This window comes from Malaclemys terrapin, chromosome 14 (assembly GCF_027887155.1).
Source record: "Malaclemys terrapin pileata isolate rMalTer1 chromosome 14, rMalTer1.hap1, whole genome shotgun sequence".
Classification (NCBI taxonomy): Eukaryota; Metazoa; Chordata; order Testudines; family Emydidae; genus Malaclemys; species Malaclemys terrapin.
In genome coordinates, this window is record NC_071518.1 from 42,288,164 (window position 1) to 42,315,019 (window position 26,856).

General features: G+C 47.4%; 1 protein-coding gene across 1 annotated transcript; it reads right to left on the reverse strand.

The window, feature by feature from the left end:
• Positions 1 to 14,026: 14,026 nt before the first annotated feature.
• On the reverse strand, positions 14,027 to 18,352 carry LOC128848979 (uncharacterized). Its single transcript, XM_054049291.1, has 5 exons — positions 18,206 to 18,352; positions 17,880 to 17,931; positions 16,614 to 16,801; positions 15,290 to 15,448; positions 14,027 to 14,173 (listed from the first exon to the last, which is right to left on the reverse strand). The coding sequence occupies exons 1-5, from the start codon at positions 18,350 to 18,352 to the stop codon at positions 14,027 to 14,029; spliced, it is 693 nt and encodes a 230-aa protein (XP_053905266.1).
• Positions 18,353 to 26,856: the final 8,504 nt, after the last annotated feature.

Here is a 26,856-nt window from a genome sequence, read left to right on the forward strand (position 1 = left end):
CACTGGTTGACATAAAGGCTGCTCTGTTAAGGGGGGGTCACTAGTAACTTTCACAGTCCCCCTTTCGGGCCTGACAAATTCAAAAATTGTCAGGCCCGTTATGCAATTTGTGATCAAGCTGGAGGGACAGATACTGGGTTTTCTTATGGACAGCAGAGCTTTTGATCATAGAATTACACATAGGGTTACTATATTTCAGCAAGCAAAAAAGAGGACGGGAGGAGCCCGCCCTAGCCCCGCCCCTGCCCCTCCCACTTCCCGCCCCCCCAGAACTCTCAACCCTCCCCCCATTCCTTGTCCCCTGACTGCCCCCTCCTGGGACCCCTGCCCCTAACTGCCCCCCAGGACTCCACTCCCTATCTAAGCCTCCCTGCCTCTTGTCCCCTGACTGCCCCAACCCTTATCCACACCCCCATCCCCAGACAGACCCCTGGGACTCCCACGCCCCATCCAACCACTCCCCACCCCCTGACAGCCCCCCCCAGAACTCCCAACCCATCTAAACCCCTCTGCTCCCTGTCCCCTGACTGCTCCGATCCCTCTCCCCACTCCTGCCCCCTGACAGCTCCCCCCCAGAACTCCCAACCCCCCATCCCCCCGGTCCTTGTCCCCTGACTGCCCCCTCCTGGGACCCCTGCTCCTAACTGCCCTCCAGAACCCCACCCCCTACCTAAGACTCCCTGTTCCTTGTCCCCTAACTGCCCCCTCCTAAGACCCCCCCCAACTGCCCCCCAGGACCCTATCCCCTACCTGTACCCTGACTGCCCAAAACTTTCTCCACTCCCCCCAAAAAGCCCCCCCCGAACTCCCGACTCCCCCCCCGTTTCTTGACTGCCCCCTCCAGAACCTCCCTGCCCCTTCTCCTGCCCCCTGGCCCCCTTACCCTGCTGCTCAGAACCGTGTGTTGGGCTCTGTGCAAGCCGGACACGTGGCTGCACTCCCCAGCACAACAAAACCCGGTCCCTGGCCCTGCACAGTGCTGCCGGAGCCGGGCTGCAGGGGAGAGCTGCCGGCTCAGAATGCAGGGCGGAGCTCCTCTACAGCTGCTCCGGAGTCCAGCCCGTGACTTTCCTGCAGCCCTCCCAGCCGCTCGCTCTGCTCTGCCGGGGGAGGGGGGAAATCCCGGACATTTTGAGTTATTTACAAATTCCCCCCGGACGCTATTTTTAGCACAAAAAGGAGGACATGTCCGGGTAAATCCGGACGAATGGTAACTCTAATTACACAGGCATTTGGCACATTGTATTATTGTCCAAATAACACATAGAAAGAAAAGAATTTATTTAACAATTGTTTGAAAGAGCCCCGTAAACCATGACCCAAGGTCTGGAAGGCAGTCCTTAAAACTAAAGGTGTGATCAAGAGATAAAGCACAGAAAACAACAGCAGCATTCTTAATGGCTTGTAAATCCTGCTCAATTAAGCCAGAATGATTAATATAGAAACAACATTTTTTTCCGATGAGAGCACAAGTCCCCCCCTAATTGGTTCATATGTTTGGAAGGAGCATTGAGAATGTTTGTACTTCCACTTAGAAAGTTTCTACGTATGTTGTCAAGACTGAGATCCCTACTTTGAACTTTAGGGTACAAATGTAGGGGCCTGCATAAAAACTTCTAAGCTTAATTACCAGCTTAGCTCTGGTTCGGCTGCCACCATTTTCAATGGATTCCCTCCCTGGGAAACCTTGAAAAACCTTCACCAAATCCCTGGTGAAAACAAATCCAACCCCTTGGATTTAAAACAAGGGGAAATTAACCATTCCCCTCCTTCCTCCCACCAACTCCTGGTGAATCAAGATCCAAAACCCCTTTGGATCTAAAACAAGGAAAAAATCAATCAGGTTCTTAAAAAGAAGGTTTTTAATTAAAGAAAAAGGTAAAAATCATCTCTGTAAAATCAGTATGGAAATCAACCTTACAGGGTAATCAAACTTAAAGAGCTCAGAGGACTCCCCTCTAGTCTCAGGTTCAAAGTACAGCAAACAAAGAGAAACACTCTAGTAAAAGGTACATTTACAAGTTGAGAAAACAAAGGAAAACTAACACGCCTTGCCTGGCTATTTACTTACAAGTTTGAAATAGGAGAGGCTTGTTTAGAAAGATGTGGAGAACCTGGATTGATGTCTGGTCCCTCTCATTCCCGGAGAACGAACACACTCCCAAACAAAGAACACAAACAAAAGCCTTCCCCCCCCAAGATTTGAAAGTATCTTGTCCCCTTATTGGTCCTTTAGGTCAGATGCCAGCCAGGTTACCTGAGCTTCTTAACCCTTTACAGGGAAAAGGATTTTGGAGTCTCTGGCCAGGAGGGATTTATAGTACTGTACACAGGACAGCTATTACCCTTCCCTTTATAGTTATGACACGCCCCCCAAATCACAGATAGTGTTGGATGTTCAGTTCCACACTGGCTGTGATTTCTTCCTGGAGTTCTAGGAGAAAACAGAGTTAATAAGACACATGTACCTTTAGACATACTACTGATTATATAAAAACTAACAATATGTTTCATTCCAAAAACAATTGTTAACCAGTTAACTCTGGGAAACTTTCCCGGGAGAGTGCATCAGCCACTTTGTTAGAAGCTCCCGAAATGTGTTGTATTTCAAAATCAAAATCTTGGAGAGCTAAACTCCACCGAAGAAGTTTTTTGTTATTTCCCTTGGCGGTATGAAGCCACTGTAGCGCAGCATGGTCTGTTTGTAGTTGGAAACGCCGTCCCCAAACATATGGGCGTAGCTTTTCCAGCGCGTACACAATGGCGTAGCATTCCTTTTCGCTGATTGACCAATGGCTTTCCCTCTCAGACAGTTTTTTACTGAGAAAGACGACAGGATGGAATTCTTGATCCGGTCCTTCCTGCATTAAAACTGCTCCCACGCCTCGCTCGGACGCATCTGTGGTTACTAGGAACAGTTTGTCAAAGTCTGGGGCCCTTAGCACAGGGTCAGACATGAGTGTTGCCTTAAGCTGGTTAAAGGCCTTTTGACACTCATCAGTCCACTGAACTGCATTTGGCTGGTTCTTTCTGGTTAGGTCTGTCAGCGGGGCGGCGATTTGGCTGTAGTGGGGTACAAATCGCCTATAATATCCAGCCAAGCCTAAGAAGGATTGGACCTGTTTCTTAGACTTTGGAACCGGCCACTTTTGGATAGCATCCACTTTGGCCTGTATGGGATTTATAGTTCCTTGACCCACCTGGTGCCCCAGGTAAGTCACTCTGTTTTGGCCTATTTGACACTTTTTAGCCTTAACAGTTAGCCCTGCCTGCTGGATGCGCTCGAAAACTTTTTCCAGGTGCTCCATGTGCTCTGCCCATGAATCAGAAAAAATGGCCACATCGTCGAGGTAGGCAACTGCAGATTCTCCCAATCCTGCTAGGAGACCATCTACAAGTCTTTGGAAGGTGGCGGGTGCATTTCGCAACCCGAAAGGGAGTACATTGAATTCATACATCCCTGCCTGGGTGACGAAGGCTGACCTTTCCTTAGCGGGTTCATCTAGTGGTACTTGCCAGTACCCCTTGGTTAAGTCCAAAGTAGAGATGAATTGGGCATGTCCCAATTTCTCCAATAGCTCATCTGTGCGTGGCATTGGATAGTTGTCAGGACGAGTTACAGCATTTAGCTTACGGTAGTCCACGCAAAAGCGTATTTCCCCATCTGGTTTGGGAACTAGAACCACTGGAGATGCCCATGCACTCTTAGAGGGGCGGATTATACCCATCTGTAGCATGTCCTGGATCTCCCTTTGTATAGCAGCTTTGGCATGAGGTGACTCCCGGTAGGGTGGGGTTCTAATAGGGTGAGCATTACCTGTGTCAATGGAGTGGTATGCCCGTTCGGTCCATCCTGGAGTGGCTGAGAAAATTGGTGCAAAGCTTGTGCACAGCTCCTTGATCTGCTGTCGCTGCAGACGTCCAAGGGTCATGGAGAGGTTCACCTCTTCCACGCCACCATCCTTTTTTCCTTCGTAGTAGACACCTTCAGGCCACTCCGCGTCATCTGTTTCCTGGGCAGTAAACTGGCAAACGTTTAATTCTCTGGAATAAAAGGGCTTAAGAGAATTAACATGGTATACCTTAGGCTTTATGTTGGAGGTGGGGGAGGCTATGAGATAGTTAACAGCTCCTAGGCGCTCCTGGACCGTGAATGGTCCTTCCCACGATGCTTCCATTTTATGGGCCTGGATTGCCTTTAAGACCATGACTTGGTCTCCTACTTTGAAGGACCGTTCTCTGGAATGCTTATCATACCAGGCCTTTTGCTCTTCCTGAGCATCCTTTAGGTTTTCTTTAGCAAGGGCCAAAGAATGTCGGAGGGTGTTTTGTAGGTTGCTTACAAAGTCTAGAATGTTTGTTCCTGGAGAAGGCGTAAACCCCTCCCATTGTTGCTTCACCAACTGTAATGGCCCCTTAACCTCACGGCCATACACAAGTTCAAATGGTGAAAACCCTAAACTGGGATGTGGTACAGCCCTGTAGGCAAAAAGCAACTGCTGCAACACGAGGTCCCAATCATTGGAGTGTTCATTTACAAATTTACGTATCATGGCCCCCAAAGTTCCATTAAACCTCTCCACCAGGCCATTGGTTTCATGGTGGTAAGGGGTGGCAACCAAGTGATTCACCCCATGAGCTTCCCACAGGTTTTCCATGGTTCCTGCCAGGAAGTTAGTTCCCGAATCTGTAAGGATGTCGGAGGGCCAACCTACCCTGGCAAAAATGTCTGTTAATGCCTGGCACACACCTTTAGCCCTGGTGTTGCTTAAGGGTACTGCTTCCGGCCATCGGGTAGCAAAATCCATGAAAGTCAGTACGTACTGCTTTCCTCTGGGTGTCTTCTTTGGGAAAGGACCCAGAATATCCACAGCTACGCGCTGAAATGGGACCTCAATTATGGGTAGTGGCTGGAGAGGGGCTTTAACCTGGTCTTGGGGTTTTCCCACTCGTTGGCACACCTCACAAGACCGGACATAATTAGCAACGTCCTTGCCCATTCCCTCCCAGTGGAAGGACTTCCCCAACCGGTCTTTGGTTCTGTTCACCCCAGAATGGCCACTGGGATGATCATGGGCTAAGCTCAAGAGCTTTACCCGATACTTAGTGGGAACTACCAACTGCCTTTGAGGATGCCAGTCTTCCTGGTGCCCACCAGAAAGAGTCTCCTTGTATAAAAGTCCTTGTTCTACAACAAACCGGGATCGGTTAGAAGAGCTGAGAGGCGGTGGGGTGCTCCGCGCCGCCACCCAAGCTTTCTGAAGGCTGTCATCTGCTTCCTGCTCGGCCTGGAACTGTTCCCTTGATGCTGGAGACATCAGTTCCTCCTTGGATTGTGGACTGGGGCTTGGTCCCTCTGGAAGCGATGCAGGTGCTGGGGCTGTTTCCATTGACTGTGAACCGCTGTCCGCTGGTGCACTATGTGGTATCTCAGGCTCTGGCTGAGCCTCTTGGGTAGGCTTATCTGCTGCTTCTGCCAGTTCAGGCTCGCTGGTGCCCTCTGGCGTTGGAGTTGTAGACGGGTTTGCAAGCGCTGGACTCAGGGCTGGCAATGGTTCTGGTGCTGGTTGCGTTGCCAGTTCCGGTTCTGGGACTGGCTTTGGCTGGGTCTCTGGGATTGGATCCACTACGGCTGTTGCAGTCGTTGGCAGAGGATCCAGTTCCACCACCTTTGTCTGGGTCTCCGGTAACACAGACGGGGCCCTGGTGGACGGCTCAGGAACAGGGATGGGGGTGAAAGCTTGCTTAGCCTGGCTGCGGGTGACTATTCCCACCCTCTTGGCTACCTTCACATGGTTGGCCAAATCTTCCCCCAGCAGCATGGGAATGGGATAATTGTCATAGACTGCAAAAGTCCACATTCCTGACCAGCCCTTGTACTGGACATGCAACGTGGCTGTAGGCAAGGTTACAGATTGTGACACGAAGGGTTGAATTGTCACTGTAGCCTCTGGGTTGATGAGTTTGGGGTCCACTAGGGATTGGTGGATAGTTGACACTTGAGCCCCAGTGTCCCTCCAGGCGGTAACCTTCTTTCCGCCCACTCTCAAGGTTTCCCTTCGCTCCGAGGGTATGAGAGAGGCATCTGGGTTTGGGGATCTTTGGTGTGATTGGGGTGTAATGAACTGTAATCGGTTAGGGTTCTTGGGGCAGTGAGCCTTTATATGTCCCAGTTCATTACATTTAAAACATCGCCCTGCTAAGGTATCACCGGGGCGATGTTGGTTGGTGGAGACTGGTGTGGTGGGGTGAGAAGGCGTCTGGGGTTTCCCTTGAGATGTGGGTGGGGCCTTGGGTTGTCCCCGGTGGTAAGGTTTTGTTTCGGCTTGCCCCTTCTGATATTCGCTCCAACTGCTACTAGTTTTTTTCTTTTCTGCCACCTCCACCCATTGGGCTCCAATCTCCCCCTCCTCAGTTACAGTTTTGGGCTTCCTATCTAGGATGTACCTTTCTATTTCCTCAGGAACACCCTCTAAAAACTGCTCCATTTTTACTAGGGAAAGCAGATCTTCCAGAGATTTAACATTTGCTCCTGATACCCAGGCATCACAATTTTTGTCAATGTGGTAGGCATGACGGGTAAATGACACATCCGGTTTCCACTTTAGGGCTCTGAACCGCCGACGGGCATGCTCGGGTGTTAGCCCCATTCTGAGTCTGGCCTTGTTTTTAAAAAGTTCATAACTGTTCATGTGTTCCTTAGGCATTTCAGCCGCCACCTCTGCTAAGGGTCCACTGAGCTGCGGCCTCAGCTCTACCATGTACTGGTCTATAGCGATGCTGTATCCAAGGCAGGCCCTTTCAAAATTTTCTAAGAAGGCCTCAGTATCATCGCCTGCCTTGTAGGTGGGGAATCTTCTGGGATGGGAAGTGGTACCTGGAGGGGGGTTGTTAGCATTGGCTGGTGCATCCTGCTTAGCCTTTGCTACTTCCAGTTCATGCTTCCTTTCTTTTTCTCTCTCCTCCATCTCTTTTTCTTTCATCTTCATCTCTTTTTCTTTCAGCTCCATCTCTCTCTTGTGGGCCTCCTCTTTGGCTTTTTCTTCTCTTTCTCTCTGCTCTGTCTCGAGTTTTGTTAATTGAAGCAGTCTCTGATGTTTTCTTTCATTTTCTTCTGCTTCTAGTTTGGCCAGTTCTATTTTGTTAGCTACTTCTTTGGTAGTCATTTTCCTGTTTTCTTGTGCTGGGTCACCCCCTTTGCAGTTGACAAACTGGGAAGCTCTCAGCTCTGGCTGCTGCAGAGTTAACAGTAACTTTCTAACTAGCTACTCCGGAGGATGTAAAAAGAAAAAAAAACAATTCAGCTTGTAAATACCTTTTACCAGTCATTTGCTAATTGAACCCTTCTCTTAACAAAGGACCTGTAAAAAAAACTTAACACCTCTGCCTTCAGGCAAGGAGAGATAAGATATGCATCTATCTACTTCTAGCTCGGCTTTCCAAGCAGCTAGAAGGAAAAAAAATCTCACTGGCTTTTTGGGTATAAAATGATCCCACCGCTATTCACCATGTCAGGACTGAGATCCCTACTTTGAACTTTAGGGTACAAATGTAGGGGCCTGCATAAAAACTTCTAAGCTTAATTACCAGCTTAGCTCTGGTTCGGCTGCCACCATTTTCAATGGATTCCCTCCCTGGGAAACCTTGAAAAACCTTCACCAAATCCCTGGTGAAAACAAATCCAACCCCTTGGATTTAAAACAAGGGGAAATTAACCATTCCCCTCCTTCCTCCCACCAACTCCTGGTGAATCAAGATCCAAAACCCCTTTGGATCTAAAACAAGGAAAAAATCAATCAGGTTCTTAAAAAGAAGGTTTTTAATTAAAGAAAAAGGTAAAAATCATCTCTGTAAAATCAGTATGGAAATCAACCTTACAGGGTAATCAAACTTAAAGAGCTCAGAGGACTCCCCTCTAGTCTCAGGTTCAAAGTACAGCAAACAAAGAGAAACACTCTAGTAAAAGGTACATTTACAAGTTGAGAAAACAAAGGAAAACTAACACGCCTTGCCTGGCTATTTACTTACAAGTTTGAAATAGGAGAGGCTTGTTTAGAAAGATGTGGAGAACCTGGATTGATGTCTGGTCCCTCTCATTCCCGGAGAACGAACACACTCCCAAACAAAGAACACAAACAAAAGCCTTCCCCCCCCAAGATTTGAAAGTATCTTGTCCCCTTATTGGTCCTTTAGGTCAGATGCCAGCCAGGTTACCTGAGCTTCTTAACCCTTTACAGGGAAAAGGATTTTGGAGTCTCTGGCCAGGAGGGATTTATAGTACTGTACACAGGACAGCTATTACCCTTCCCTTTATAGTTATGACATATGTCTTTATGGCCACAGATCAGATGGTACTCCTGATGTGTCTGTAAGGGCAGTGGGCCAAGCCTGATGCTCTAGATCATTCTGAATGGCCATTAGCTGGTCATTCAGGAAATCCTGAATTTCTGAACATGCTAGATCTCACTGCAATGCCTTTCCAGCCTCAGTGATATTCAATACCATCTCTGTCAGCAACTTCTGGGTCATAGAACTAAGGGCGGAGATAACATGTAACTCACCAACTCCAGCCTGTACCTGGGTTAGCTGTGCCCCAATTTCTCATCATGTTTTGGTTTTTAAAAATATTCTAAACTGCTGCTGCACTTTTGGCCCCATCCCATAGGGATCCGGTCAAGTCACTTTTTTTTTTTAGAGGAAATAACTCAAGCCCTCTGTTGTGCTAATCTAATGGCAGCCCCCTGTGAGCAATTTGGGTATGTAGAGGTGATCTGGAAACTGAATAAGAGTAATGAAAATTTAACAGTTTCTAGTGTAGTGTTAATCACAGTTCATTGATATTTTAATACATTTTTTTTTGGTGTAGTACTATACCACATTTTTAAGCATGGGTCTCAGAAGTTTCTTCCTGCCAGTATATAATTCTTTGTTTTTTCACCAGGGTCAGTTCTTAATGTTTCTTGTAGTCAGGAATCCCTGGACTTTGGTGGTTCTAATGAAGCAAGTGTTCCTTCTTCTCTTTTCCTGAAACAGTGTGGTTTAGCATCATACAGGGGAGAGGTTACTAGCACATCACCCTGTAATGGTTGGATTTTTCTAGAAAAATCCAAAGGCACAGTAGGTCTGTCAGTGGACAAAGGAGAGGTTACTATCACTTCACCTTGTCTTTTTTCCTGCTGTCCAGAAGGCACAGCAGAGCTAGAAGGAGAAATAGGCTTATCAGTCGGAGAGTCCTCCCGAGGTGGAGGGGTCTTTTTACAGTGAGAAGCATGGGTCCAGGCAGGTAGCCCTTAGCACTTCACAGCGGTGTTGGTGGTTAACAGCACTTGGAAAGGGCTTTTCCAGTGGGGAGCCAAAGCAGTCTTTTATTGATAGACTTTACATAGACTCAGTCTCTTTGTTTCAATGAATGGCAGGGCTGCTAGGGTCTTTGGGTAGCAGTTCTTTTATCTGTGAGAAAAGAAACCTAACACATTTCATTAATGCCTGGCAGTGTTTTGCAGATCTCATAGTTGCTTGGGCACATTCAGGCCCCCCTTTTCCTGGCTATTAGCCAAGTCTTAGCTGTGGGCAATGTCCTTGGATGGGGCCAGCATCTTATCTTTGGACTGAGCTTGCTAGCTATTTTTTTTTAGTTAACTCGTTCTGTTCTTTTTCTTGCTTTTTTTTTTTTTTTTTGGCTTTTTTTTAACTTACAAAGGAAACTTCCACTTTTCACGTATACACTTTTTTTAACAATGAACACATACACATTGCCATTATACGTACATTAGTCTTATTACTTAATGTATGCCATGTACACCCTTCTAGTAAAATAACTTTATTACAGAGCTTTGGAGCAACAAACCAGGACAAGCACACCCACCTTTGAGGAGTCCACTCGGTACAACCTTTTGTGTTTAATAGCTTTCCTCCCTCCCCATCCCTCTGGCTAGAAATCAGAGGTAGCCAGAAAGATCCTATGGGCAATATGGGGAATGGGTTAACTTTCCATGTCTTTGCTTTCAAAGACTGTTGGTATGTAAATTTTAACAACAATTTTGGCCATAGAACACAAAAATAATTCTTATCGTGCCAGTAAATGCATGGTACATTGAATGTTATTCAGCTGGCATCCGTTTTCTCTGATGATCTGAAAGACAAAAGAACAGAGGTCTACCCCTTCTGGGCAGTCAGTCATTGCTTAAAATATTTCCTTTATATACACATACTTTTGTTGATTTTAGGCAAAACAGAATTACTTTATATTTCTTTGTATTTATTTTATAGGCAGCCCAGGTTTCAGTGGCTTCTACTTTATTAGTTAGAAAATTTCATTAATACAGATGCTTTCTGGCTTGCTTCCAGATCTAAAGATATCCACAGCTTAAAGATTTTTACTTAAAAAAAAAAGGGACACAATTAACTTTCCCAGACTTTTGATTGCCTTTTACTTCTAACTCCTGCTTTCAAACACCCAGTGATCTGAAAAAGACAACACAACCTATATTGGTAGGTTTGCATTTCTTTTACCTCTGCTACAATATACACTGCACATGTTCTGGGGAAAATGCACATCCTCTCCACAATTCAATTTCCACAACACTAGCCACATCAATTTTTACACAAGGTGTAACTATTTCTTTTTAAACACCGGGTAAAGACCATTTACTTAACATATAATTTAAAGGGCTATTCTCAGAGACCAGAGACCCACCCATCTGCCTGCTGACACTCTAACAGAGAATTACACAGAGAACAGAGGGAATTATGGCCTAATAGGATTCTATTACAGGAATTTTTACTAATACTGACCGCTACAGGGGATGGGACAGAAGGATCCCAATTCGACCTCAGAGCCTCATCGCACGCGATGGCTTCCACTCTGAGGAATTACGAATGAGAGGCTCAGTTCCATCCACACACCTAATGCCCAAATGTATAAGACAGAAATTCATTAACCGGTTAACCAGACCAGAACCAGATAGTGTCTTCTTATTCTATTAGGACTCACCTTATCGGAGCACGAACCCCAGGGGCTGCGGTGAAGCAGAGAAAAGGGGCGAAACACCCCATTGGCGCCGTTCCCAATTCGCCGCAGCCATCCGGAGTCCAATGTCTGAGCTAGGAGAGTCCCGGCGGAGTCGCCAGAAACTGTTACCGAAATATCGGGTCCACCTAGCTGAGAGCCAATAACAGCCAGACAGGGATAAGGAAGAGTTGCTTTATTCTGCAGAAGAAAGGAGAGCTTTGCACTTTAGTACAAAAACTCTGTCTTACACACATTTTACAGATCTTTTATACACATTCAGACAAAGGTCTTTGCAGTGTTAACTCTTGATTGGTGGTTGTCAGACTCATGCTTTTGCTATCTGGTCAGTGAAAACCGGCTTGGGACCAGCTCCAACTACTTTAAGGCCTTGAAGGGAAGACAGTTGAAAAGTTCAGGCTACTGTGTACTTGAAGTGTCTGCTTCCCCCTAATGGCCACTGGTTGACATAAAGGCTGCTCTGTTAAGGGGGGGTCACTAGTAACTTTCACAGTAGGGTCTTCAGGGTAAGTTGTCTTTGCAGATATTTGTACAATGCCTAGTACAATGGAGCTGTGGGCTCTGTGCTACAAAATACACAAATAAATAAGAATGTACTAAAATAAGAGTTGATGTTCCTCACACTTGTGCATTTAGAGTCTCATCAAAACCCCATAGCTGTCAATGGGAATCTTTCCATTGGCCTCAATGGGGTTTGGATCAGTCCCGTAGAATCATCCCAAAGCATTAAAGGCCTTTGAAGGAAAGCAGTATGAATAATTTTGTATACACTATTTATGGATCACTTCTGGCATGGAACATGGCAATGCTTAACTACGTACACTAAGAATACTTGGTCACACCTGGGCAAAGAGGGGGTACAATGTTAGCATTCTGATGTGGTAGATATTAACGCCCACTTTACATTGGTAGAAATGTGCAAGGTGCAGGGCAGTGGCAAATCAGGCCCACTCTATCCAGATTAAACTGCAGGGAGAGTTTAGCTCAGCTGAATGTACTTCCCTCCCTGTAGTGAGGCCGTATTGGCAAACCGGGAAGTGGGCGGGCTTAGCCGCCCACTACTAAAGGCCCCTCCTCCAACCTAGCGGGAGGGACCACTGGACCCAGTACCAAATGATTACGTGGGACAACTAATAAAAAAACAGGGAGCCAGGTGACGGTCAAAGGTGGCTCTCCACCGCCCCAGAGGGGGAAGAGCCCATCCAGAGGCCGGAGTGGGCGGAGCTAGGGAGCTCTGAGCCGACCCCTCAGAGGGTCAGGTGGCAACCCGGAAGTATAAAAGCTCGCCCTCACAGCTTACTCAGGCCCCAGCCACTGGAGAGACCAGACGTCTCCAGCATAGCTCATGACTGGGAAGACCCCACGGCCCAAGGCGGCCTCCAGGACTGGCCGGGCCTGCCCTGCGCCCTGCTATCCGGAGGAGCTGTCAGACCGGCTGATCAATCCCTGCCCTGATGAACCCATGGTCTTGGATCCCCCAGAGGCCGACACCAGCCCCCAGGTAGGCCCCGAGGGGGAGTGTGGAAGTAGCCTGGGGGCAGCTGACCCCAGTCTGGCTGCAGCACTGCCAGAGCCTATGTCAGTGTGTGCCAGGATCCCCACTGACTAAGCAGCGGGCCTTCTGCCGCTGCTAGGGCCCCGGGCTGGGATGCAGTGGAGTGGGAGGGCCTGCGTCCCCCCTGCCACCCAACCCATGGGTGGCAGACTCCCCCTCTCCCAGGCCTTTTGAGGCTTGGGTCTACTATTGTTGCTCAGCCCTGACTGAGGGCCTGAGCTTCTGACTCAGCGTTTGTTGACCCGCCCTGACCTAGGGCCCGGGCTTAATACTTTGTACTATTGTTGCCCAGCCCTGACTGAGGGCCTGAGCTTCTGACTCAGCGTTTGTTGACCCGCCCTGACCTAGGGCCTGGGCTTAATACTTTGTACTATTGTTGCCCAGCCCTGACTGAGGGCCTGAGCTTCTGACTCAGCGTTTGTTGACCCGCCCTGACCTAGGGCCCGGGCTTAATACTTTGTACTATTGTTGCCCAGCCCTGACTGAGGGCCTGAGCTTCTGACTCAGCGTTTGTTGCCCCGCCCTGACCTAGGGCCTGGGCTTAATACTTTGTACTATTGTTGCCCAGCCCTGACTGAGGGCCTGAGCTCCTCACACAGTCTTATTGCCCACCCTGAGCAGGGCCCAGCTTACCGTGTTCTTCCAGTTACAGCAAGAGCTGCCGAGGGAGACCCACGGCTGGACAAATTTCCCCAGCTCAACGGTGTGTAGTGAGCCGGTGTGGCTCCCCGCCGCCCCAGAGAGGGTCGAGCCCCGGCAAACTCTTGTACAGCCACATTGGACTTTGGCCAGGACATTGCATTTATAGAAATCAGTGGGAGTTAAGTACCCAAATACCTCTGAGGATCTGGGCCGTTGTGGCCCACCCCTTGGCTCTTGCACGCTGTGCTGTGAGTTGTTTAGAGGAGAGAGGGGGAAACTGGGCTTTGCGGGGGAACGCAGGGGTCAGGAGCTGGGGGAAACAGGCCAGTATGCTTTGTCTGCTTTGTGCTGCTCCCAAGTGGGGTAAAGCAGGCAGAGTGTACTGGTGAATCTGGCCATCAGAGGTCAAATGACAAGAAGATTTCATGTGGATACATATCTTCAAATCATAGAAATCTCATCACAGGGTGACTTTCTCTGGGTTTATGTTTATATAGGAAAATTCTAGTAATTTAACAAACCAAACAAAATTCCCAAACAAAAGCCACGTTAAACTGGAGATACTGTTATGGTTATAGTAACTTTAACTCTGACCTTAACTCTGATTTCCTGGGTTTGTAATGTTAGTTTTGGGGATAATTACAACATCCCTGGAATGGTTTACCTGTATAGTATTGATACGTATTCCAGTCTTCACTCCAGTTTAACGTAGTTGTGATCTGGGTATACAGATGAGTCTGTGGCAGAACCAAGACTGTAAGGCCTCCCTGATGTGCTGTGGATGGAAGTGGCCAGTCACCCTAACCAAGGGATTGTAAATGTGTTATGACCCCTATCTTTTCTGTTCCCATTCTGGTTTTCACCCAGCCAGGGTGGATAGAAGTGCACAGAATCCCATAGTCTTTGTACTCCAAGGACTGGCACCTGGTGATCATGTTCAGAGCAGCCTGTGGGTGGGACACACGGTGAGCAGAGATAAGAGCACAGGACAGACAGGCATCTTCCCTACAGGACATGACCCCCGATCCCACAGTACTGATATGCAAGGGTGGAGGGGGAGTCATCTGGGCTGACAGGGGAGGAGATAAATAGCACTGGGCGGAATATGAGGAGCTTCATACATAAGCAGTACTGCTGAACTAAAGGGTAGCTCCCACTTCACTCAGTGGACAAACCCAGCTCAGCTGCTCGGGGCGACAGATAAGGTTGCCAACTCTCATTGGAGCTATTCCGGGAGATTTTTTCCCCCCCCAACATAACATGATGTAATTTTCTTAAAATATCCCATTAAAATCTCCTGGATTGCTTTCAATAGTCACTGGAAGATCGATGCTGATTCTGGGAGACTCCAGGCCCATCCTGGAGGGTTGGCAACTCTAATAACAGATCAAAAGAAAACTGCCCACCTCACAATAAATCTTCCATCTTTGCTGCCCCTGCGTAAAGGGTACAAGGCTGTGAGATACCATATCCCAGAAATCTCTGGTTTTATCCTTTTATAGGCTGGAATGCTGAGCCAAGCAGAAACCAGGAGACCCAATCCTGATAAAACGAAAGGAGGAAAATCCTTGGCCAAGCTCAGCTCTTGGCATTGGCTGTAGCTACACCTTGAGATTCTACACAGCTGAGACTCATCCAGGGTTCAGTACACAAGGAACAGATGGCACCAGCAGCTGGTTCCAAACCCAGCTGAATTCCTGTGACCCTTGTAGCAATAACATTCCTGGCAGTCTCAGAGTGGGGAGAGGATCCCACTGAACACAACCCTCTTCACTGCCCAATGGTGACCAAAGCTGGATGAGTTTGGAAGCTGGTAATACGTCCGGATCTCTGATTTGTTGTTAAAGAGTAATTCTGGCTAAAGGTTGACTATAAAGGGGGAGATGCAGGGACACATGCACTGTTTCCTTAAATCTGTAGCAAGAAGCCAGGCAGGAGGAGGCTAGGGAGGTTCTGGGGCAGGAGCTCTGCAGGGAAGCAGGGTGGGAGACTGAGGTGTACAGAAGGAGCAGCAGAGGAGGCTAGTTACACTTGAAAGAAGTGAGAGGGGTCCCGTATTGTACCTTGCTGCAGCGGTAGCTGGGGTCTGGCAGCAGTTCCCATGATGTAACAAGTGCTATGGAAGCAGCCGTGCTGGACATGTTGACAATGGCGGCCTTCCTGCAGCTCAGCCCTGTCTGGGTACTCTGCTGGGCAGCCTTCTTCAGCAACGGCAGGAACTCCTGAGGGAGATACCGATGACTGTGTTACGACAGGGGTGACACCGCTGTACCAGGGAAGGAGCCCATCAATTATTTTAATGTCTGGGAGAGGGAGGCTCTAAAGATGGAGTCTGTGATTCAGGCAGTTGGTGCATCCCATAGTTCTTGGGAATATGATGACTGGGAAACCCTTCTATGGGTCAGAGTGTGCTCTCCCTGAAGGGAGCCTGCTCTGCTCCTTCCGAGAGGTGAGCCCTGCTGCAGGCACTAGCCCTGCACAGTCCTTTTGCTCCTGTGGTCTGGGCCTGTGCCCAGTCTCTGGGTAGGAGCAGCATGGGGAAGGGGCTCCTTGGCAGGGCACAATCTGGCCCTCACCCTTATGGCTGCATGGCCCTCTGGTACAGCCTTTGAACCAGAAGAGAACATGTGATATACTGACTGAGGAACTAAGGGATAACAACCTACTACTGCGACCAGCTAGTGGAGTTATTTCATTAGCCCAAATGGTAGAAGACTGTGCTTTGGTGCTCAAGGTTCAAATCCTGCTGGTGGCCAGTGTTAGGGGATGTTAGAGCGTCTTTCTTGAGTCTAGGATCAGAGGGGTAGCCGGCAATATGAGATATTAGGAATGGCAATATACAAAAACCTGTAGGAGAACACTTCAACCTCCCTGGCCACACAATAGCAGATTTAAAGGCCATACTGCAGCAAAAAAACTTCAGGACCAGACTTCAAAGAGAAACTGCTGAGTTTCAGTTCCTTTGCAAATTTGACACCATCAGCTCAGGATTAAACAAAGACTGTGAATGGCTGGCCAACTACAAAAGCAGTTTCTCCTTCCTTGGTGTTCACACCTCAACTGCTGGAAGAGGGCCTCACCCTCCCTGATTGAACTAACCTCGTTATCTCCAGACTGATTCTTGCCTGCATATTTATACCTGCCTCTGGAAATTTCCATTACATGCGTCTGATGAAGTGGGTATTCACCCACAAAAGCTTATGCTCCAATACATCTGTTAGTCTATAAGGTGCCACAGGACTCTTTGTTGCTTCTCTTGAGTCTGAAGCTGCAGACCACCTTGTTTTTAAAAAATGAGTCAAAAATTTGTCTTAGCGTCTCAGCTTGTTCCAGGGCAGTCTTGGCTCAGTGTCAGAGGAGTTTCCTGGCTGTCAGGTGTATTCTTACCTGGCTCACCAGCAGAGGCCCAACTGTGTTAGTTAGGGATACAATTGCCATGGTCTCAGCGTTCTCATTCTCCATGGTGGTCATCCATGCGATGCCAGCGTTGTTTATCAGGAGATTCAGTCCATGTCCCAGCACATGGTCTTCCACTCTCTGTGCAGCTGCCTTTATGCTGTTTGGATCTGACACATCTACAGACAGCACAGGGGATTCAGAAACATCCTTCCTATAGCAGCTCTGCCCTGTCTATCAGCTCTACCAGCCCATTCAGCTATTGACTCTGTCTTCGGCTGGCCAATGAAAGCAGCCTCGCTAACTCACTTGCATCTCCCTCAAGCCCCTCTGGGAACTCTCCCACGCTGCCTCTGATTCCAGGGGCAGGGGAAATCCCTTGATATTTGTAAATAATTATGCTTATCCTCTTTGCACTGCCTCCTTAAAACCTACCTGTGCTGTGGTGTCTGCAAATCACACCCAGGCAGGGGCATGCTGAGCTGAGATTTCATTTCTGTTTTTTAACCAAACTGTGTCCCATTTGCCTGCTTTGCTGTGTCTGGCACTGGGATCTGTCTGGGGTAGGGACTGTCTTCTTTATTACTGGTCTGTGCAGCACCTAACACAATGGGATTCCGATCCTGGACTCCCAATCCACACAAATTATAAAGCATCATCATTATGTTTTTTCTGGATCCAAATAGAAACCCACAGCTTTCAATCTAATGTGGCTTTTATTTTAGATCCTGGAAACTCATAAGAAAGAATTAAAGTTCCCATGAGAGAGCACAGTGTGTCTCTCTCCTCTGTAACAAGCTGCTGAACCTCTGAGAACAAAACGGCTGCTGGCTCTGCATGCAGGGAGAGATTATTGGAATTTGCGAGCTAGGAAACTGCAAACAATGTGCAGCAGTTGCACAGGGACAGATGCTACAGGTGCCATGGGGGCATTGCAAGATTTGGTAGGAGATGAAATATCAGTCCCTTGGGCACACTCAATGGAGACTTAGTGGATAAGGCATAGAACCCGCACTGGGTTTGTACCTTCAGCACTAAAATCATGGGTCTCTTCCACTTGAGTTAAGAGTAACTCTATTAGCGGTCAGCCATTACAGCGGGGCAGAGTGGGTGTAACATGCTCCACTCTGAACTGTCAGTGCTTCACAACCACACAAGTGTGGCACCACATTGTGCCAGCCACGGAGAATTGGGCCCCTCGTCTTCCTCCCAAGGCCTCCCATGTCTGAATGAATAGATGCAGAGATGGCTACATACCCAGCTGCAGCACCACCAGGTTTGGATGCTTCAATGCCAGCTCTATTACCTCCTGGAAAGAGAAACATTTTCACTTGGTTAGAAAAATCCTGGAAGATGATCAGTGTGTAGGATGGCTCTGACCTCAGCTGTGCAGTACCTGGGATTGGGTGAAACCCTCAAGGAAGGTGCTGGTGACTGAGCAGGGAGCAGCCAATTCCCGGAACTCCCCTGTCCCAAAACAAGTGGCATGTGGGTGAGTGAACCAGATACCTCAGAGAGGCTCCTCTCAGGCTGTTTCTGGGCCATCAGTTGCCCAAACCTTCCTGTAAAGATTTCATCCTCACCTTGCTTTGGGATCCATCCGGCTCCCTGGTGGTGGCAAAGATCCATTCTGGTGGATTTGGTAGCTCTAGAAATCGCTTCACGAGTCCCAGGCCGATTCCTCGATTGGATCCAGTCACCAGAACGCTCCCGACATTGCACTCTGCCATCGTCACTGAGCTGCAGCTTCCAGCCACTTGCTCCCCACCTGCAGCTCAGCTTAAATAATGATGCTTGGGCTCCTCCTAACACCAGTGTTGGATCTAGAGTCAAGCCTCTTGATTAAAAGTTATGTAGTGTTGGCAGTTCAGGGATCTGAATAACACCCCACTTACTCAGACACCTTCATTACAACATTAGGGAAGGTGGGTGAGGTGATAACTTTTATTGGACAAACTTCTGTTTGTAAGAGACACGCTTTGAGCTTACACAAGAGCTCTTCTTCCAGTCTGGGAAATGTACTGAGCGCCGCCGGAGCCCGGGAGGGGAAGTGCCCGGCTGGGGGCGCATGGTCTGGAGGCACGGAGGCTGCCCGAAGCCGGTAGCGCTCGGGCAGCCCGGCTCTTAAACAGAGCCGAAGAGTCGGGGAGGAGCAGAGCCGCCATTTTCCCGGACATGTTCGGCTTTTTGGCAATTCCCCCCGGACGGGGGTTTGACTGCCGAAAAGCCGGACATGTCCGGGAAAAAGAGGACGTATGGTAACCCTAGTCACAGCTAAATACAAGGTGGAACGGATTGTTTAGCATAAGTAGTTAACACAGATTTCAAGAGACCATTCAAGATGAAGGGGCCCATAAACACCTGGCCAGTCATGGGTGGTGAGATTGTTGTAATAAGCCATAAATCTAGTGACTCCACTCAATGTGCAGCGGCAGTCAAAAAAGCAAACAGAATGTTGGGAATCATTAAGAAAGGGATATATAATAAAACAGAAAATATCATATTGCCTCTATATAAATCCATGGTATGCCCACATCTTGAATACTGCATGCTGATATGGTTGCCCCATCTTAAAAAAGATGTATTGGATTTGGAAAAGGTTCAGAAAAGGGCAACAAAATGATTAGGGGTATGGAACAGCTTCCATATGAGGAGAGATGAATAAGACTGGAACTTTTCAGCTTGGAAAAGAGACAACTAAGGGAGGATATGATAGAGGTCTATAAAATCATGACTGGTGTGGAGAAAGTATATAGGGAAGTGTTATTTACTCCTTCTCATAACACGTGAACTAGGGATCACCAAATAAAATTAATAGACGGCAGGTTTAAAACAAAAGGAAGTATTTTTTCCACACAATGCACAGTCAACATGTGGGACTCTGAAGAGGATATTGTGAAGGCTAAGACTTCTCATTTAGCTGGGGATTAGGTCCTGCTTTGAGTAGGGGGTTGGACTAGATGACCTCCTGAGGTCCCTTCCAACCCTGATATTCTATGATTCTATAACAGGGTTCAAAAAAGAACTAGATAAGTAAATGGAGGATAGTTCCATCACTGGTGATTAGCCAGGATGGGCAGGGATGGTGTCCCTAGCCTTGGTTTTACCAGAAGCTGGGAATGGGCGACAGGGGATGGATGACTTGATGATTACCTGTTCTGTTCATTCCCTCTGGGGCACCTGGCATTGGCCACTGTTGGAAGACAGATACAGATTCCAGATCAATTGGAACATCTAGTATGCACAGCCCCTCCAAATGATGATCTTGTGATCCTGAGTGACCTAAATGCAGTTACTATCTCCCTGCGAACTGGGTTTGAACAGATCATTGGTCATTATGGTTCAGGCACACCCAATAATAACTCTCGCTGCTTGCTTACACTCTGTGCCTCCCAGAATCTTTCCATTCTTGGGTCATGGTTCAAGCAACAATGCTTACACCAGATGTCATGGATCTCTCATGATAGCATCACTCAGAAGGAATTGGACCACATCATTACATGCAATGGGCATCTCTTCGCCTCCTGTAGAGTATATCGTGGTGCGGAATACACGGCGAACACAGATCACCATCTAGTGGTTGCCGTGGTGTTGATGCTGCAACAAGTAGGTAAGCCTTCTGTGATGATGAAGAAGTTTGACATTGATGCACTCCATGTGTCAGGTTTAGCCAACAGGTTTTGTATTGACATCAGCAATAGATTCTCAGCTTTAGTTAATCTGCCAGATGACATGGAGGTTGCCTGGTCCCTGTTCACTTCTACCCTCAACCAATCTGCTGAGCAGACGATTGGCTGTAGGCATCCAGCACGCTGACCATGGCTATCAGAGGAGACCTTCCAGATAATTAAATTGAAGGCCACAGCCTGCCAGCGTGGTGATAAGCACACTCATAATCACCTGAAGTGAAAATTTAACACTCTGGCACTCCGCAATTGTAAGACCTATTATAACCAAGTGGCAGATGATGTCGAATTCGGCTTAACCAGGTGCGACTTGAAGCCAGAATTCCACATCATTCGTAACCTCCGTGGTCAAGAGGTAGTCACTACAAACAGCATCCTGAACGACAGCCAAGGCCATCCATGTAAATCGGATGATGACATTCTCTCACACTGGGTGGAACATTATCACAGTGTCCTGAACCATTCTCCAGCTGCTGCTTGTTCAGAGCTGGATAATCTGGCAGTCACTGCTGTTCTGGATCTGGACATTTGTACTGATGCACCAACATTGGATGAAGTGAAGCATGCCATCTCTAAACTAAAAAACGGACGCACAGCTGGTGCTGATGGCATCCCCTCAGAGCTGCTAAAATGTGCTATTGATCCTGTAGCAGAATCACTTTTGGCCATCTTTCATGTGGTGTGGAGAACTGGAACCCTACCAATACCTGGAAGGACAGTATTATGATCTCACTGTATAAGGGCAAAGGACCATGCAGTGAATGTAAGAGCTACAGGCCGATCACCTTGCTCTCTGTTCCAGGGAAGGTGTTTGCGCATGTTTTGTTGGCATGCCCGGAGCCTTTGCTACATCTGAAATGTCATACCCAACAGTCAGGCTTTACAAGAAACAGATCTACATTAGACACCATTTTGGCCCTCCGTTTGTTGCCAGGGATACATCGTGAGTTCAGGAAGCCCCTGCATGTAGCGTATGTTGATCTTAAGGCTACATTTGATTCAGTAGACAGTGTCATGTTATGGAAGGCCTTAAAGGGTGTAGGTGTCCTTCCCACTCTGCTGGACTTTATTAGAGAGCTGCATAACGGAACCACTGCCTGTGTTTGTCTGGGTGTCTGGCGCTTTATGTGGGGGTGCTGGGTGCCACTGAACCAAACTGTAAAATCTATTTATAGTGGAAACCACTTCAAGCCAGAGAGTGTGGCAGCACCCCTGCCCCCACATCCTTAGTTCCAGCACCTATGTGTGTAGTTTATCTTTGGCAATGACCCCAGCCACCCACTGCTCGGTGCTTGAAGCTGAATTGCTTGGATAATTTCCTCATTAAGGGCTAACATCCATTTCTGTATTTGCTGATTACTAACCTGACCAGTGGCCAGGCATTCATCCAGTAAGGTCTTAAGTGGGGTGTGATGGCTGCTAACTATAACCTTATGATTGCCAAGAAGGTACCGGTGTTTCATAATGGCCCAGTATACTACTAGTTCAACTTTTTCACACCACCCATACTTTAATTCGAGTGGTTTTAATAGCCATGAGTCAAAAGCCATGGGTCCGTCCCAACCTCTGCACTGTTGAATAATAACACCACCAATGGCATTGGGTGTAGTGGTTGGATATAAGTGGAAAGATTTGTGTGCATCTGGACTGGCCAATGTAGGGGCCGTCCCTGAAGCCTGCTTTAATTGATAAAGTGCCTTGGCATGTTCTGCTTCCCATTCCCAATTTGCACTTTGAATTAAGTTATACAAAGGTTGGGCAATTTCTGCATATAGGGTGTGAAATCCCTACAGAACCCTGTAATTCCTAAAAATGACTGCAGAGCTGTGTGGTCCCTGGTATGGATAGGTTAATAATTGACTCAACTCTGGCCTTATTGATGGACTTTCTTTCCCGACCAATAGTCAACTCCCAAGAAGGTGCCTTCAGCTTTGGCTAACTGAACTTTTTCACTGTTAAATTTGAGCCCTTCACTTTCAGTTCAGAGAATGGCCTCACTTAGATCTTTACAGTGTTCCTCCTCCGAACATGACAGGATTAGAATGTCATCCACATACTGGAGAATTTTGCTGGGTTTGGTATATTTTTCCAACATCGTTCTCATATGAGTGTGGAAAATGGTGGGGCTGGCCTTATGACCTTGGGGTAGAACTGTCCACACCTACTGGACAGTAGTAGTGATGGTGAGTAAAATGTAAAATTTGCTCCAATGCCATAGTCATCAGTTTTAACAATTTGGGGTTATACCTTCAAAGGCTCAATTTTTTTCTCCTTGATAATTAGGTGGATGGGCCAAAGTGAAGGCAGGCTCAATATTTCTTCTTTCGTCCTTGTGATAGATGTTTAATTGGTTGTAGAGGGATGCCACCTAATTCAAAAGGTGGTCACATTTGTCCATTGCTTTCTCATGGTCTTCAGCCCTATCCAAATAACTGTTATTGCCCATTAAGGTATGTAGTTTATACGCTTCCTTTGACTAATATCCTCCTCCAACAGATTTTTCAATTTGACATTCTCTGCCCTAAGTGCATTGTTTTCCCAAACCAAGGCTTGAACTCCCAACATAGGGCCTTGCAGAAGGACTCCCTAACCTTCTTTTGTTTTTTATCTTCCATGTATTGTTTTAGAAACTGTTCAATATTACCCCAATTTGACACAGAGTGTTGGGGAAACCCCAACAGGCCTCCTTTCTGTCAGACCCACCCCTCCAGTTCTGCTGCAACCTCACAAAAAAATTTAAACCCTTCTGTGAAGGTTTAACCCCCGCGTCACAGGGCAGCACGGCCTAGTGGCTGGAGTCCACAGAGTTAGCCCTCGTCACAGGACAGCACGGCCTAGTGCCAGAGTCCAGGGAATTAGCCCTCGTCACAGGGCAGTAGGACCTTGTTACTGACTCAGCCGGTGGGGGAGTCCTACCGAAACACGCTGAGGCTTACCGGGGCTGAGATACCAGTTCGTCACTCCCCCCGGGTCGCTTCCTACCAGCTCAGCCGTTGGGGTCTCCCACGGGTCCCCTGGTTCTCTGTGAGTCTCAGGGTCTGTTGCCTCCTCTGGTTCCTCCCGCAGTGGGGCTTCGCACCAGCCTGGAGAGGCCTCGGTTCCTGGTAGCTTCAAGAGTGCGGGCTGGTCCTCTGCTGGAGCTCTCCCTATAGGTGCTTCTCCTGCAGGTGCCAGCCCAGACTGAACTGAGTTCCCTCTTTTTATACTCCCTGAGCATTTGGAGCATGCCCAGTATGAGCGGGGCGGGACTTCCGCCGACAGAGCTACTTGTCTGGCGCTGCCGGGGCTAGTGCAGGGCTGGGCTGCCCCGTCACACCTTCTATCATTTTACAGTCAGACTGGGCAATATATTTACCTAAACCACTAGATATTTCCTGGGTTTTGACACCAAGAAAGTTGGGGTCATGACACAGCCTTGTGATAGTACTCCCCACATGTTTCCACCTGCTACCCATCTGGTCTGAGACATCTGCCTCTGGAGTGTTGGCAAGTAATAAACAGCTCTTTACTGAAAAAGTGAGTGTCAGGGTTCCTTCCCTACTCTGAACTCTAGGGTACAGATGGGGGGGACCCACATGAAAGCCCCCTAAGCTTATTTCTACCAGCTTAGGTTAAAACCTGGTACGCTGCCACCATCAAGTGATTTAACAAGAAACAGGGAAAGGACCACTTGGAGTTCCTCTTCCCCCAAAATATCCCCCCAAGCCCTTACACTCCCTTTCCTGGGGAGGCTTGAGAATAATATCCTAACCAATTGGTTACAAAGTGATCAAAGACCCAAACCCCATGGTCTTTGGACAATGGAAAAATCAGTCAGGTTCTTAAAAGAAGGATTTTATTAAAAAGAAAATGTAAAAATATCTCTGTAATATCAGGATGGAAAATAACTTTACAGGGTAATCAGATTCAAAGAGCCCAGAGGAACCCCCTCTAGCCTTAGTTTCAAAGTTACAACAAAACAGGGATACCTCCCTCTAGCAAAGGTAAAATTCACAAGTTGAGAAAACAAAGATAAACTAATACGCCTTGCCTGGCTGTTACTTACAAGTTTGAAATATGAGAGACTTGTTCAGAAAGATTTGGAGAACATGGATTGATGTCTGGTCCCTCTTAATCCCAAGATCGAACATCAACAACAACAACAAAAAGCACAAACAAAAGCCTCCACCCCCCAAGATTTGAAAGTATCTTGTCCCCTTATTGGTCCTTTGGGTCAGGTGTCAGCCAGGTTACCTGAGCTTCTTAACCCTTTACAGGGAAAAGGATTTTGGTGCCTCTGGCCAGGAGGGATTTTATAGTATTGTACACAGGAGGGCTGTTACCCTTCCCTTTATAGTTATGACAGTGAGTTTCCAAATCACTGGAGCTCTGCTGATCAGCCCAAATCACTGTGGGGTAATCTGTCCAACAGATAACTCCAATGAGCTACCAAAACCATACAACTAATATTTACTAGCTGTTTGGCAATCAAACAATCAACAAAGATCCATGCACCTATCATATGAGTAACCATTACTATAATTGGTTAATAGGCACTTTTCGTATAATTCATGACCATAGGTGGCATGCCAGTTTCATGTAACTGCAGCCTTGCTGCGCTAGCCTCCATCACTCCCAAATTCACAAACTATAGTTAGCATATCAGCTACCTTACTCAGTTTACATTTGTGGTGTGCCAAATGGTTTTGGTGCACTGCCTTCTCCTTATACAAGAAGTTCCTTCGGCACTTGCATGGACCTGTGAAGGTCACCCAGCAAACGGTATGATTGACAGCCCTAGGCCGTGTTTACTTTGCTGGCCTATCCTGCAGCTGAGCTCTCGTCAGTTCAACCTACAAGCGGTAGCTGCTCTGCAGCTTTTTTTGTAGTGGGTTGTGGGAGAAATTGTCAGTCTGTCTCACAGGAAGTGTTTTGTGTAGTTTTAGCCTTAAAACCCATCCAGACAAGTCATTTTTTGTCCATATACTCCCTGCAACCAAAGCCAACATGGATCCTCTCCGGGTAGAAGAACTTTTCTATCTCATGCTCTCAGTCCTATGTTGGGACGTAGCGAACAAATGCGAGATGCTGATAGACATGTTGGAGGCAGTTTTTGAACTGCTGAAAGCACCTATCAAAGGAGGAGAATTACATGCCAGCTGTGACTCAAATGATGCCTGTGGTTACCTTAGCCACAGATTCCCCCTGTGTAGACCAGAGCTTCTGGAGCAGGGCCACAAGCACAGACTGGTGGGATCTCATCGTCATGTGGACCTGGGATGACCAGCAGTGGATCTAGAACTTTTGCATGAAGAAGCAGGCGTTCCTGGAGGTTTGTGAACAGCTTGTTCATATCCTGCAGCACCAGGATACCCACACGAGGGCAGCCTTCCTGGTCTAGAAGTGGGTCTCTATAGTCATCTAGTCTGGGCTGCTACAGATCTGCTAACCAATTTCGAGTTAGCTTGTCAACTATGGGGGTTCTTGTGGCAGAGGTTTGTGAGTTGATGTAAGGAATGTATGGGAAAGATGTGCCTTGAATGATTAATAACTAATGATTCCTTCTGGCCCTCAAAAATTAGAAAAGCTCTCACCTCTGTTTATCCCAAAATAAGATTCCCCTATGAAGACAAAAAGAAAATGGTTCACATCATGTGAGACATTTTGTCTAAGGATTCACTGATCAGCCAAGATTAGGTGCTGCCCTCCCCATAGATAGAAATTCAAATGGCCAAAATAGGGTATTCTTAATCACCTAAGCAAAAATCTCTCATTATTTTTATATTTATAGGTCTTTTTCTCCCTCCTGACCTAGCTAAAAAAATTCCAAGTTACCAAACAAGCATCAGACACTTTCCAAAGTGACCCATGGCATGTTGAGTGGATCAACAAGAGATGGACAGGAAAGCAGGAAGTTAAACAAACTAGAAATGTGGCTTTAAGATTGAAGGTCAAATCAGGCAAACTGTTACTCAAAGAAATCCAAGCCAAATGTTTCCAGTTCAAATTAGAAGCTGCACACTCGTTTGTCTTGTAAGTTAGATCTACTGTTTCTTCTTCGAATGATGTCCCTGTGGGTGCTCCACTTTAGGTGATTGCGCGACCCTGCGCCTCTACTCGGAGAATTTCGACAGCAGTACCTGGCTGGGCTGCACATACGCTCTCCCTGTCTCGCAGCTGCCGTGCACTGTGCGACTGCCCCCTCCCTCAGTTCCTTCTCAATCGCCCTTGGCCCGAGTCAGAGCTCCAGCAGTACCTTCACTCTGTTTACCTCAGACCTAGAGTGAGCAGTATCGATAATAGTGAGATTAGTTTAATATATAATAGTTAGGTTAGTTTGTTACGACCCTTTCTTTTTTCTCACTGTTTTATAATTTCATAGATTCATAGATTCATAGATTATAGGACTGGAAGGGACCTCGAGAGGTCATCGAGTCCAGTCCCCTGCCCGCATGGCAGGACCAAATACTGTCTAGACCATCCCTGATAGACATTTATCTAACCTACTCTTAAATATCTCCAGAGACGGAGATTCCACAACCTCCCTAGGCAATTTGTTCCAGTGTTTA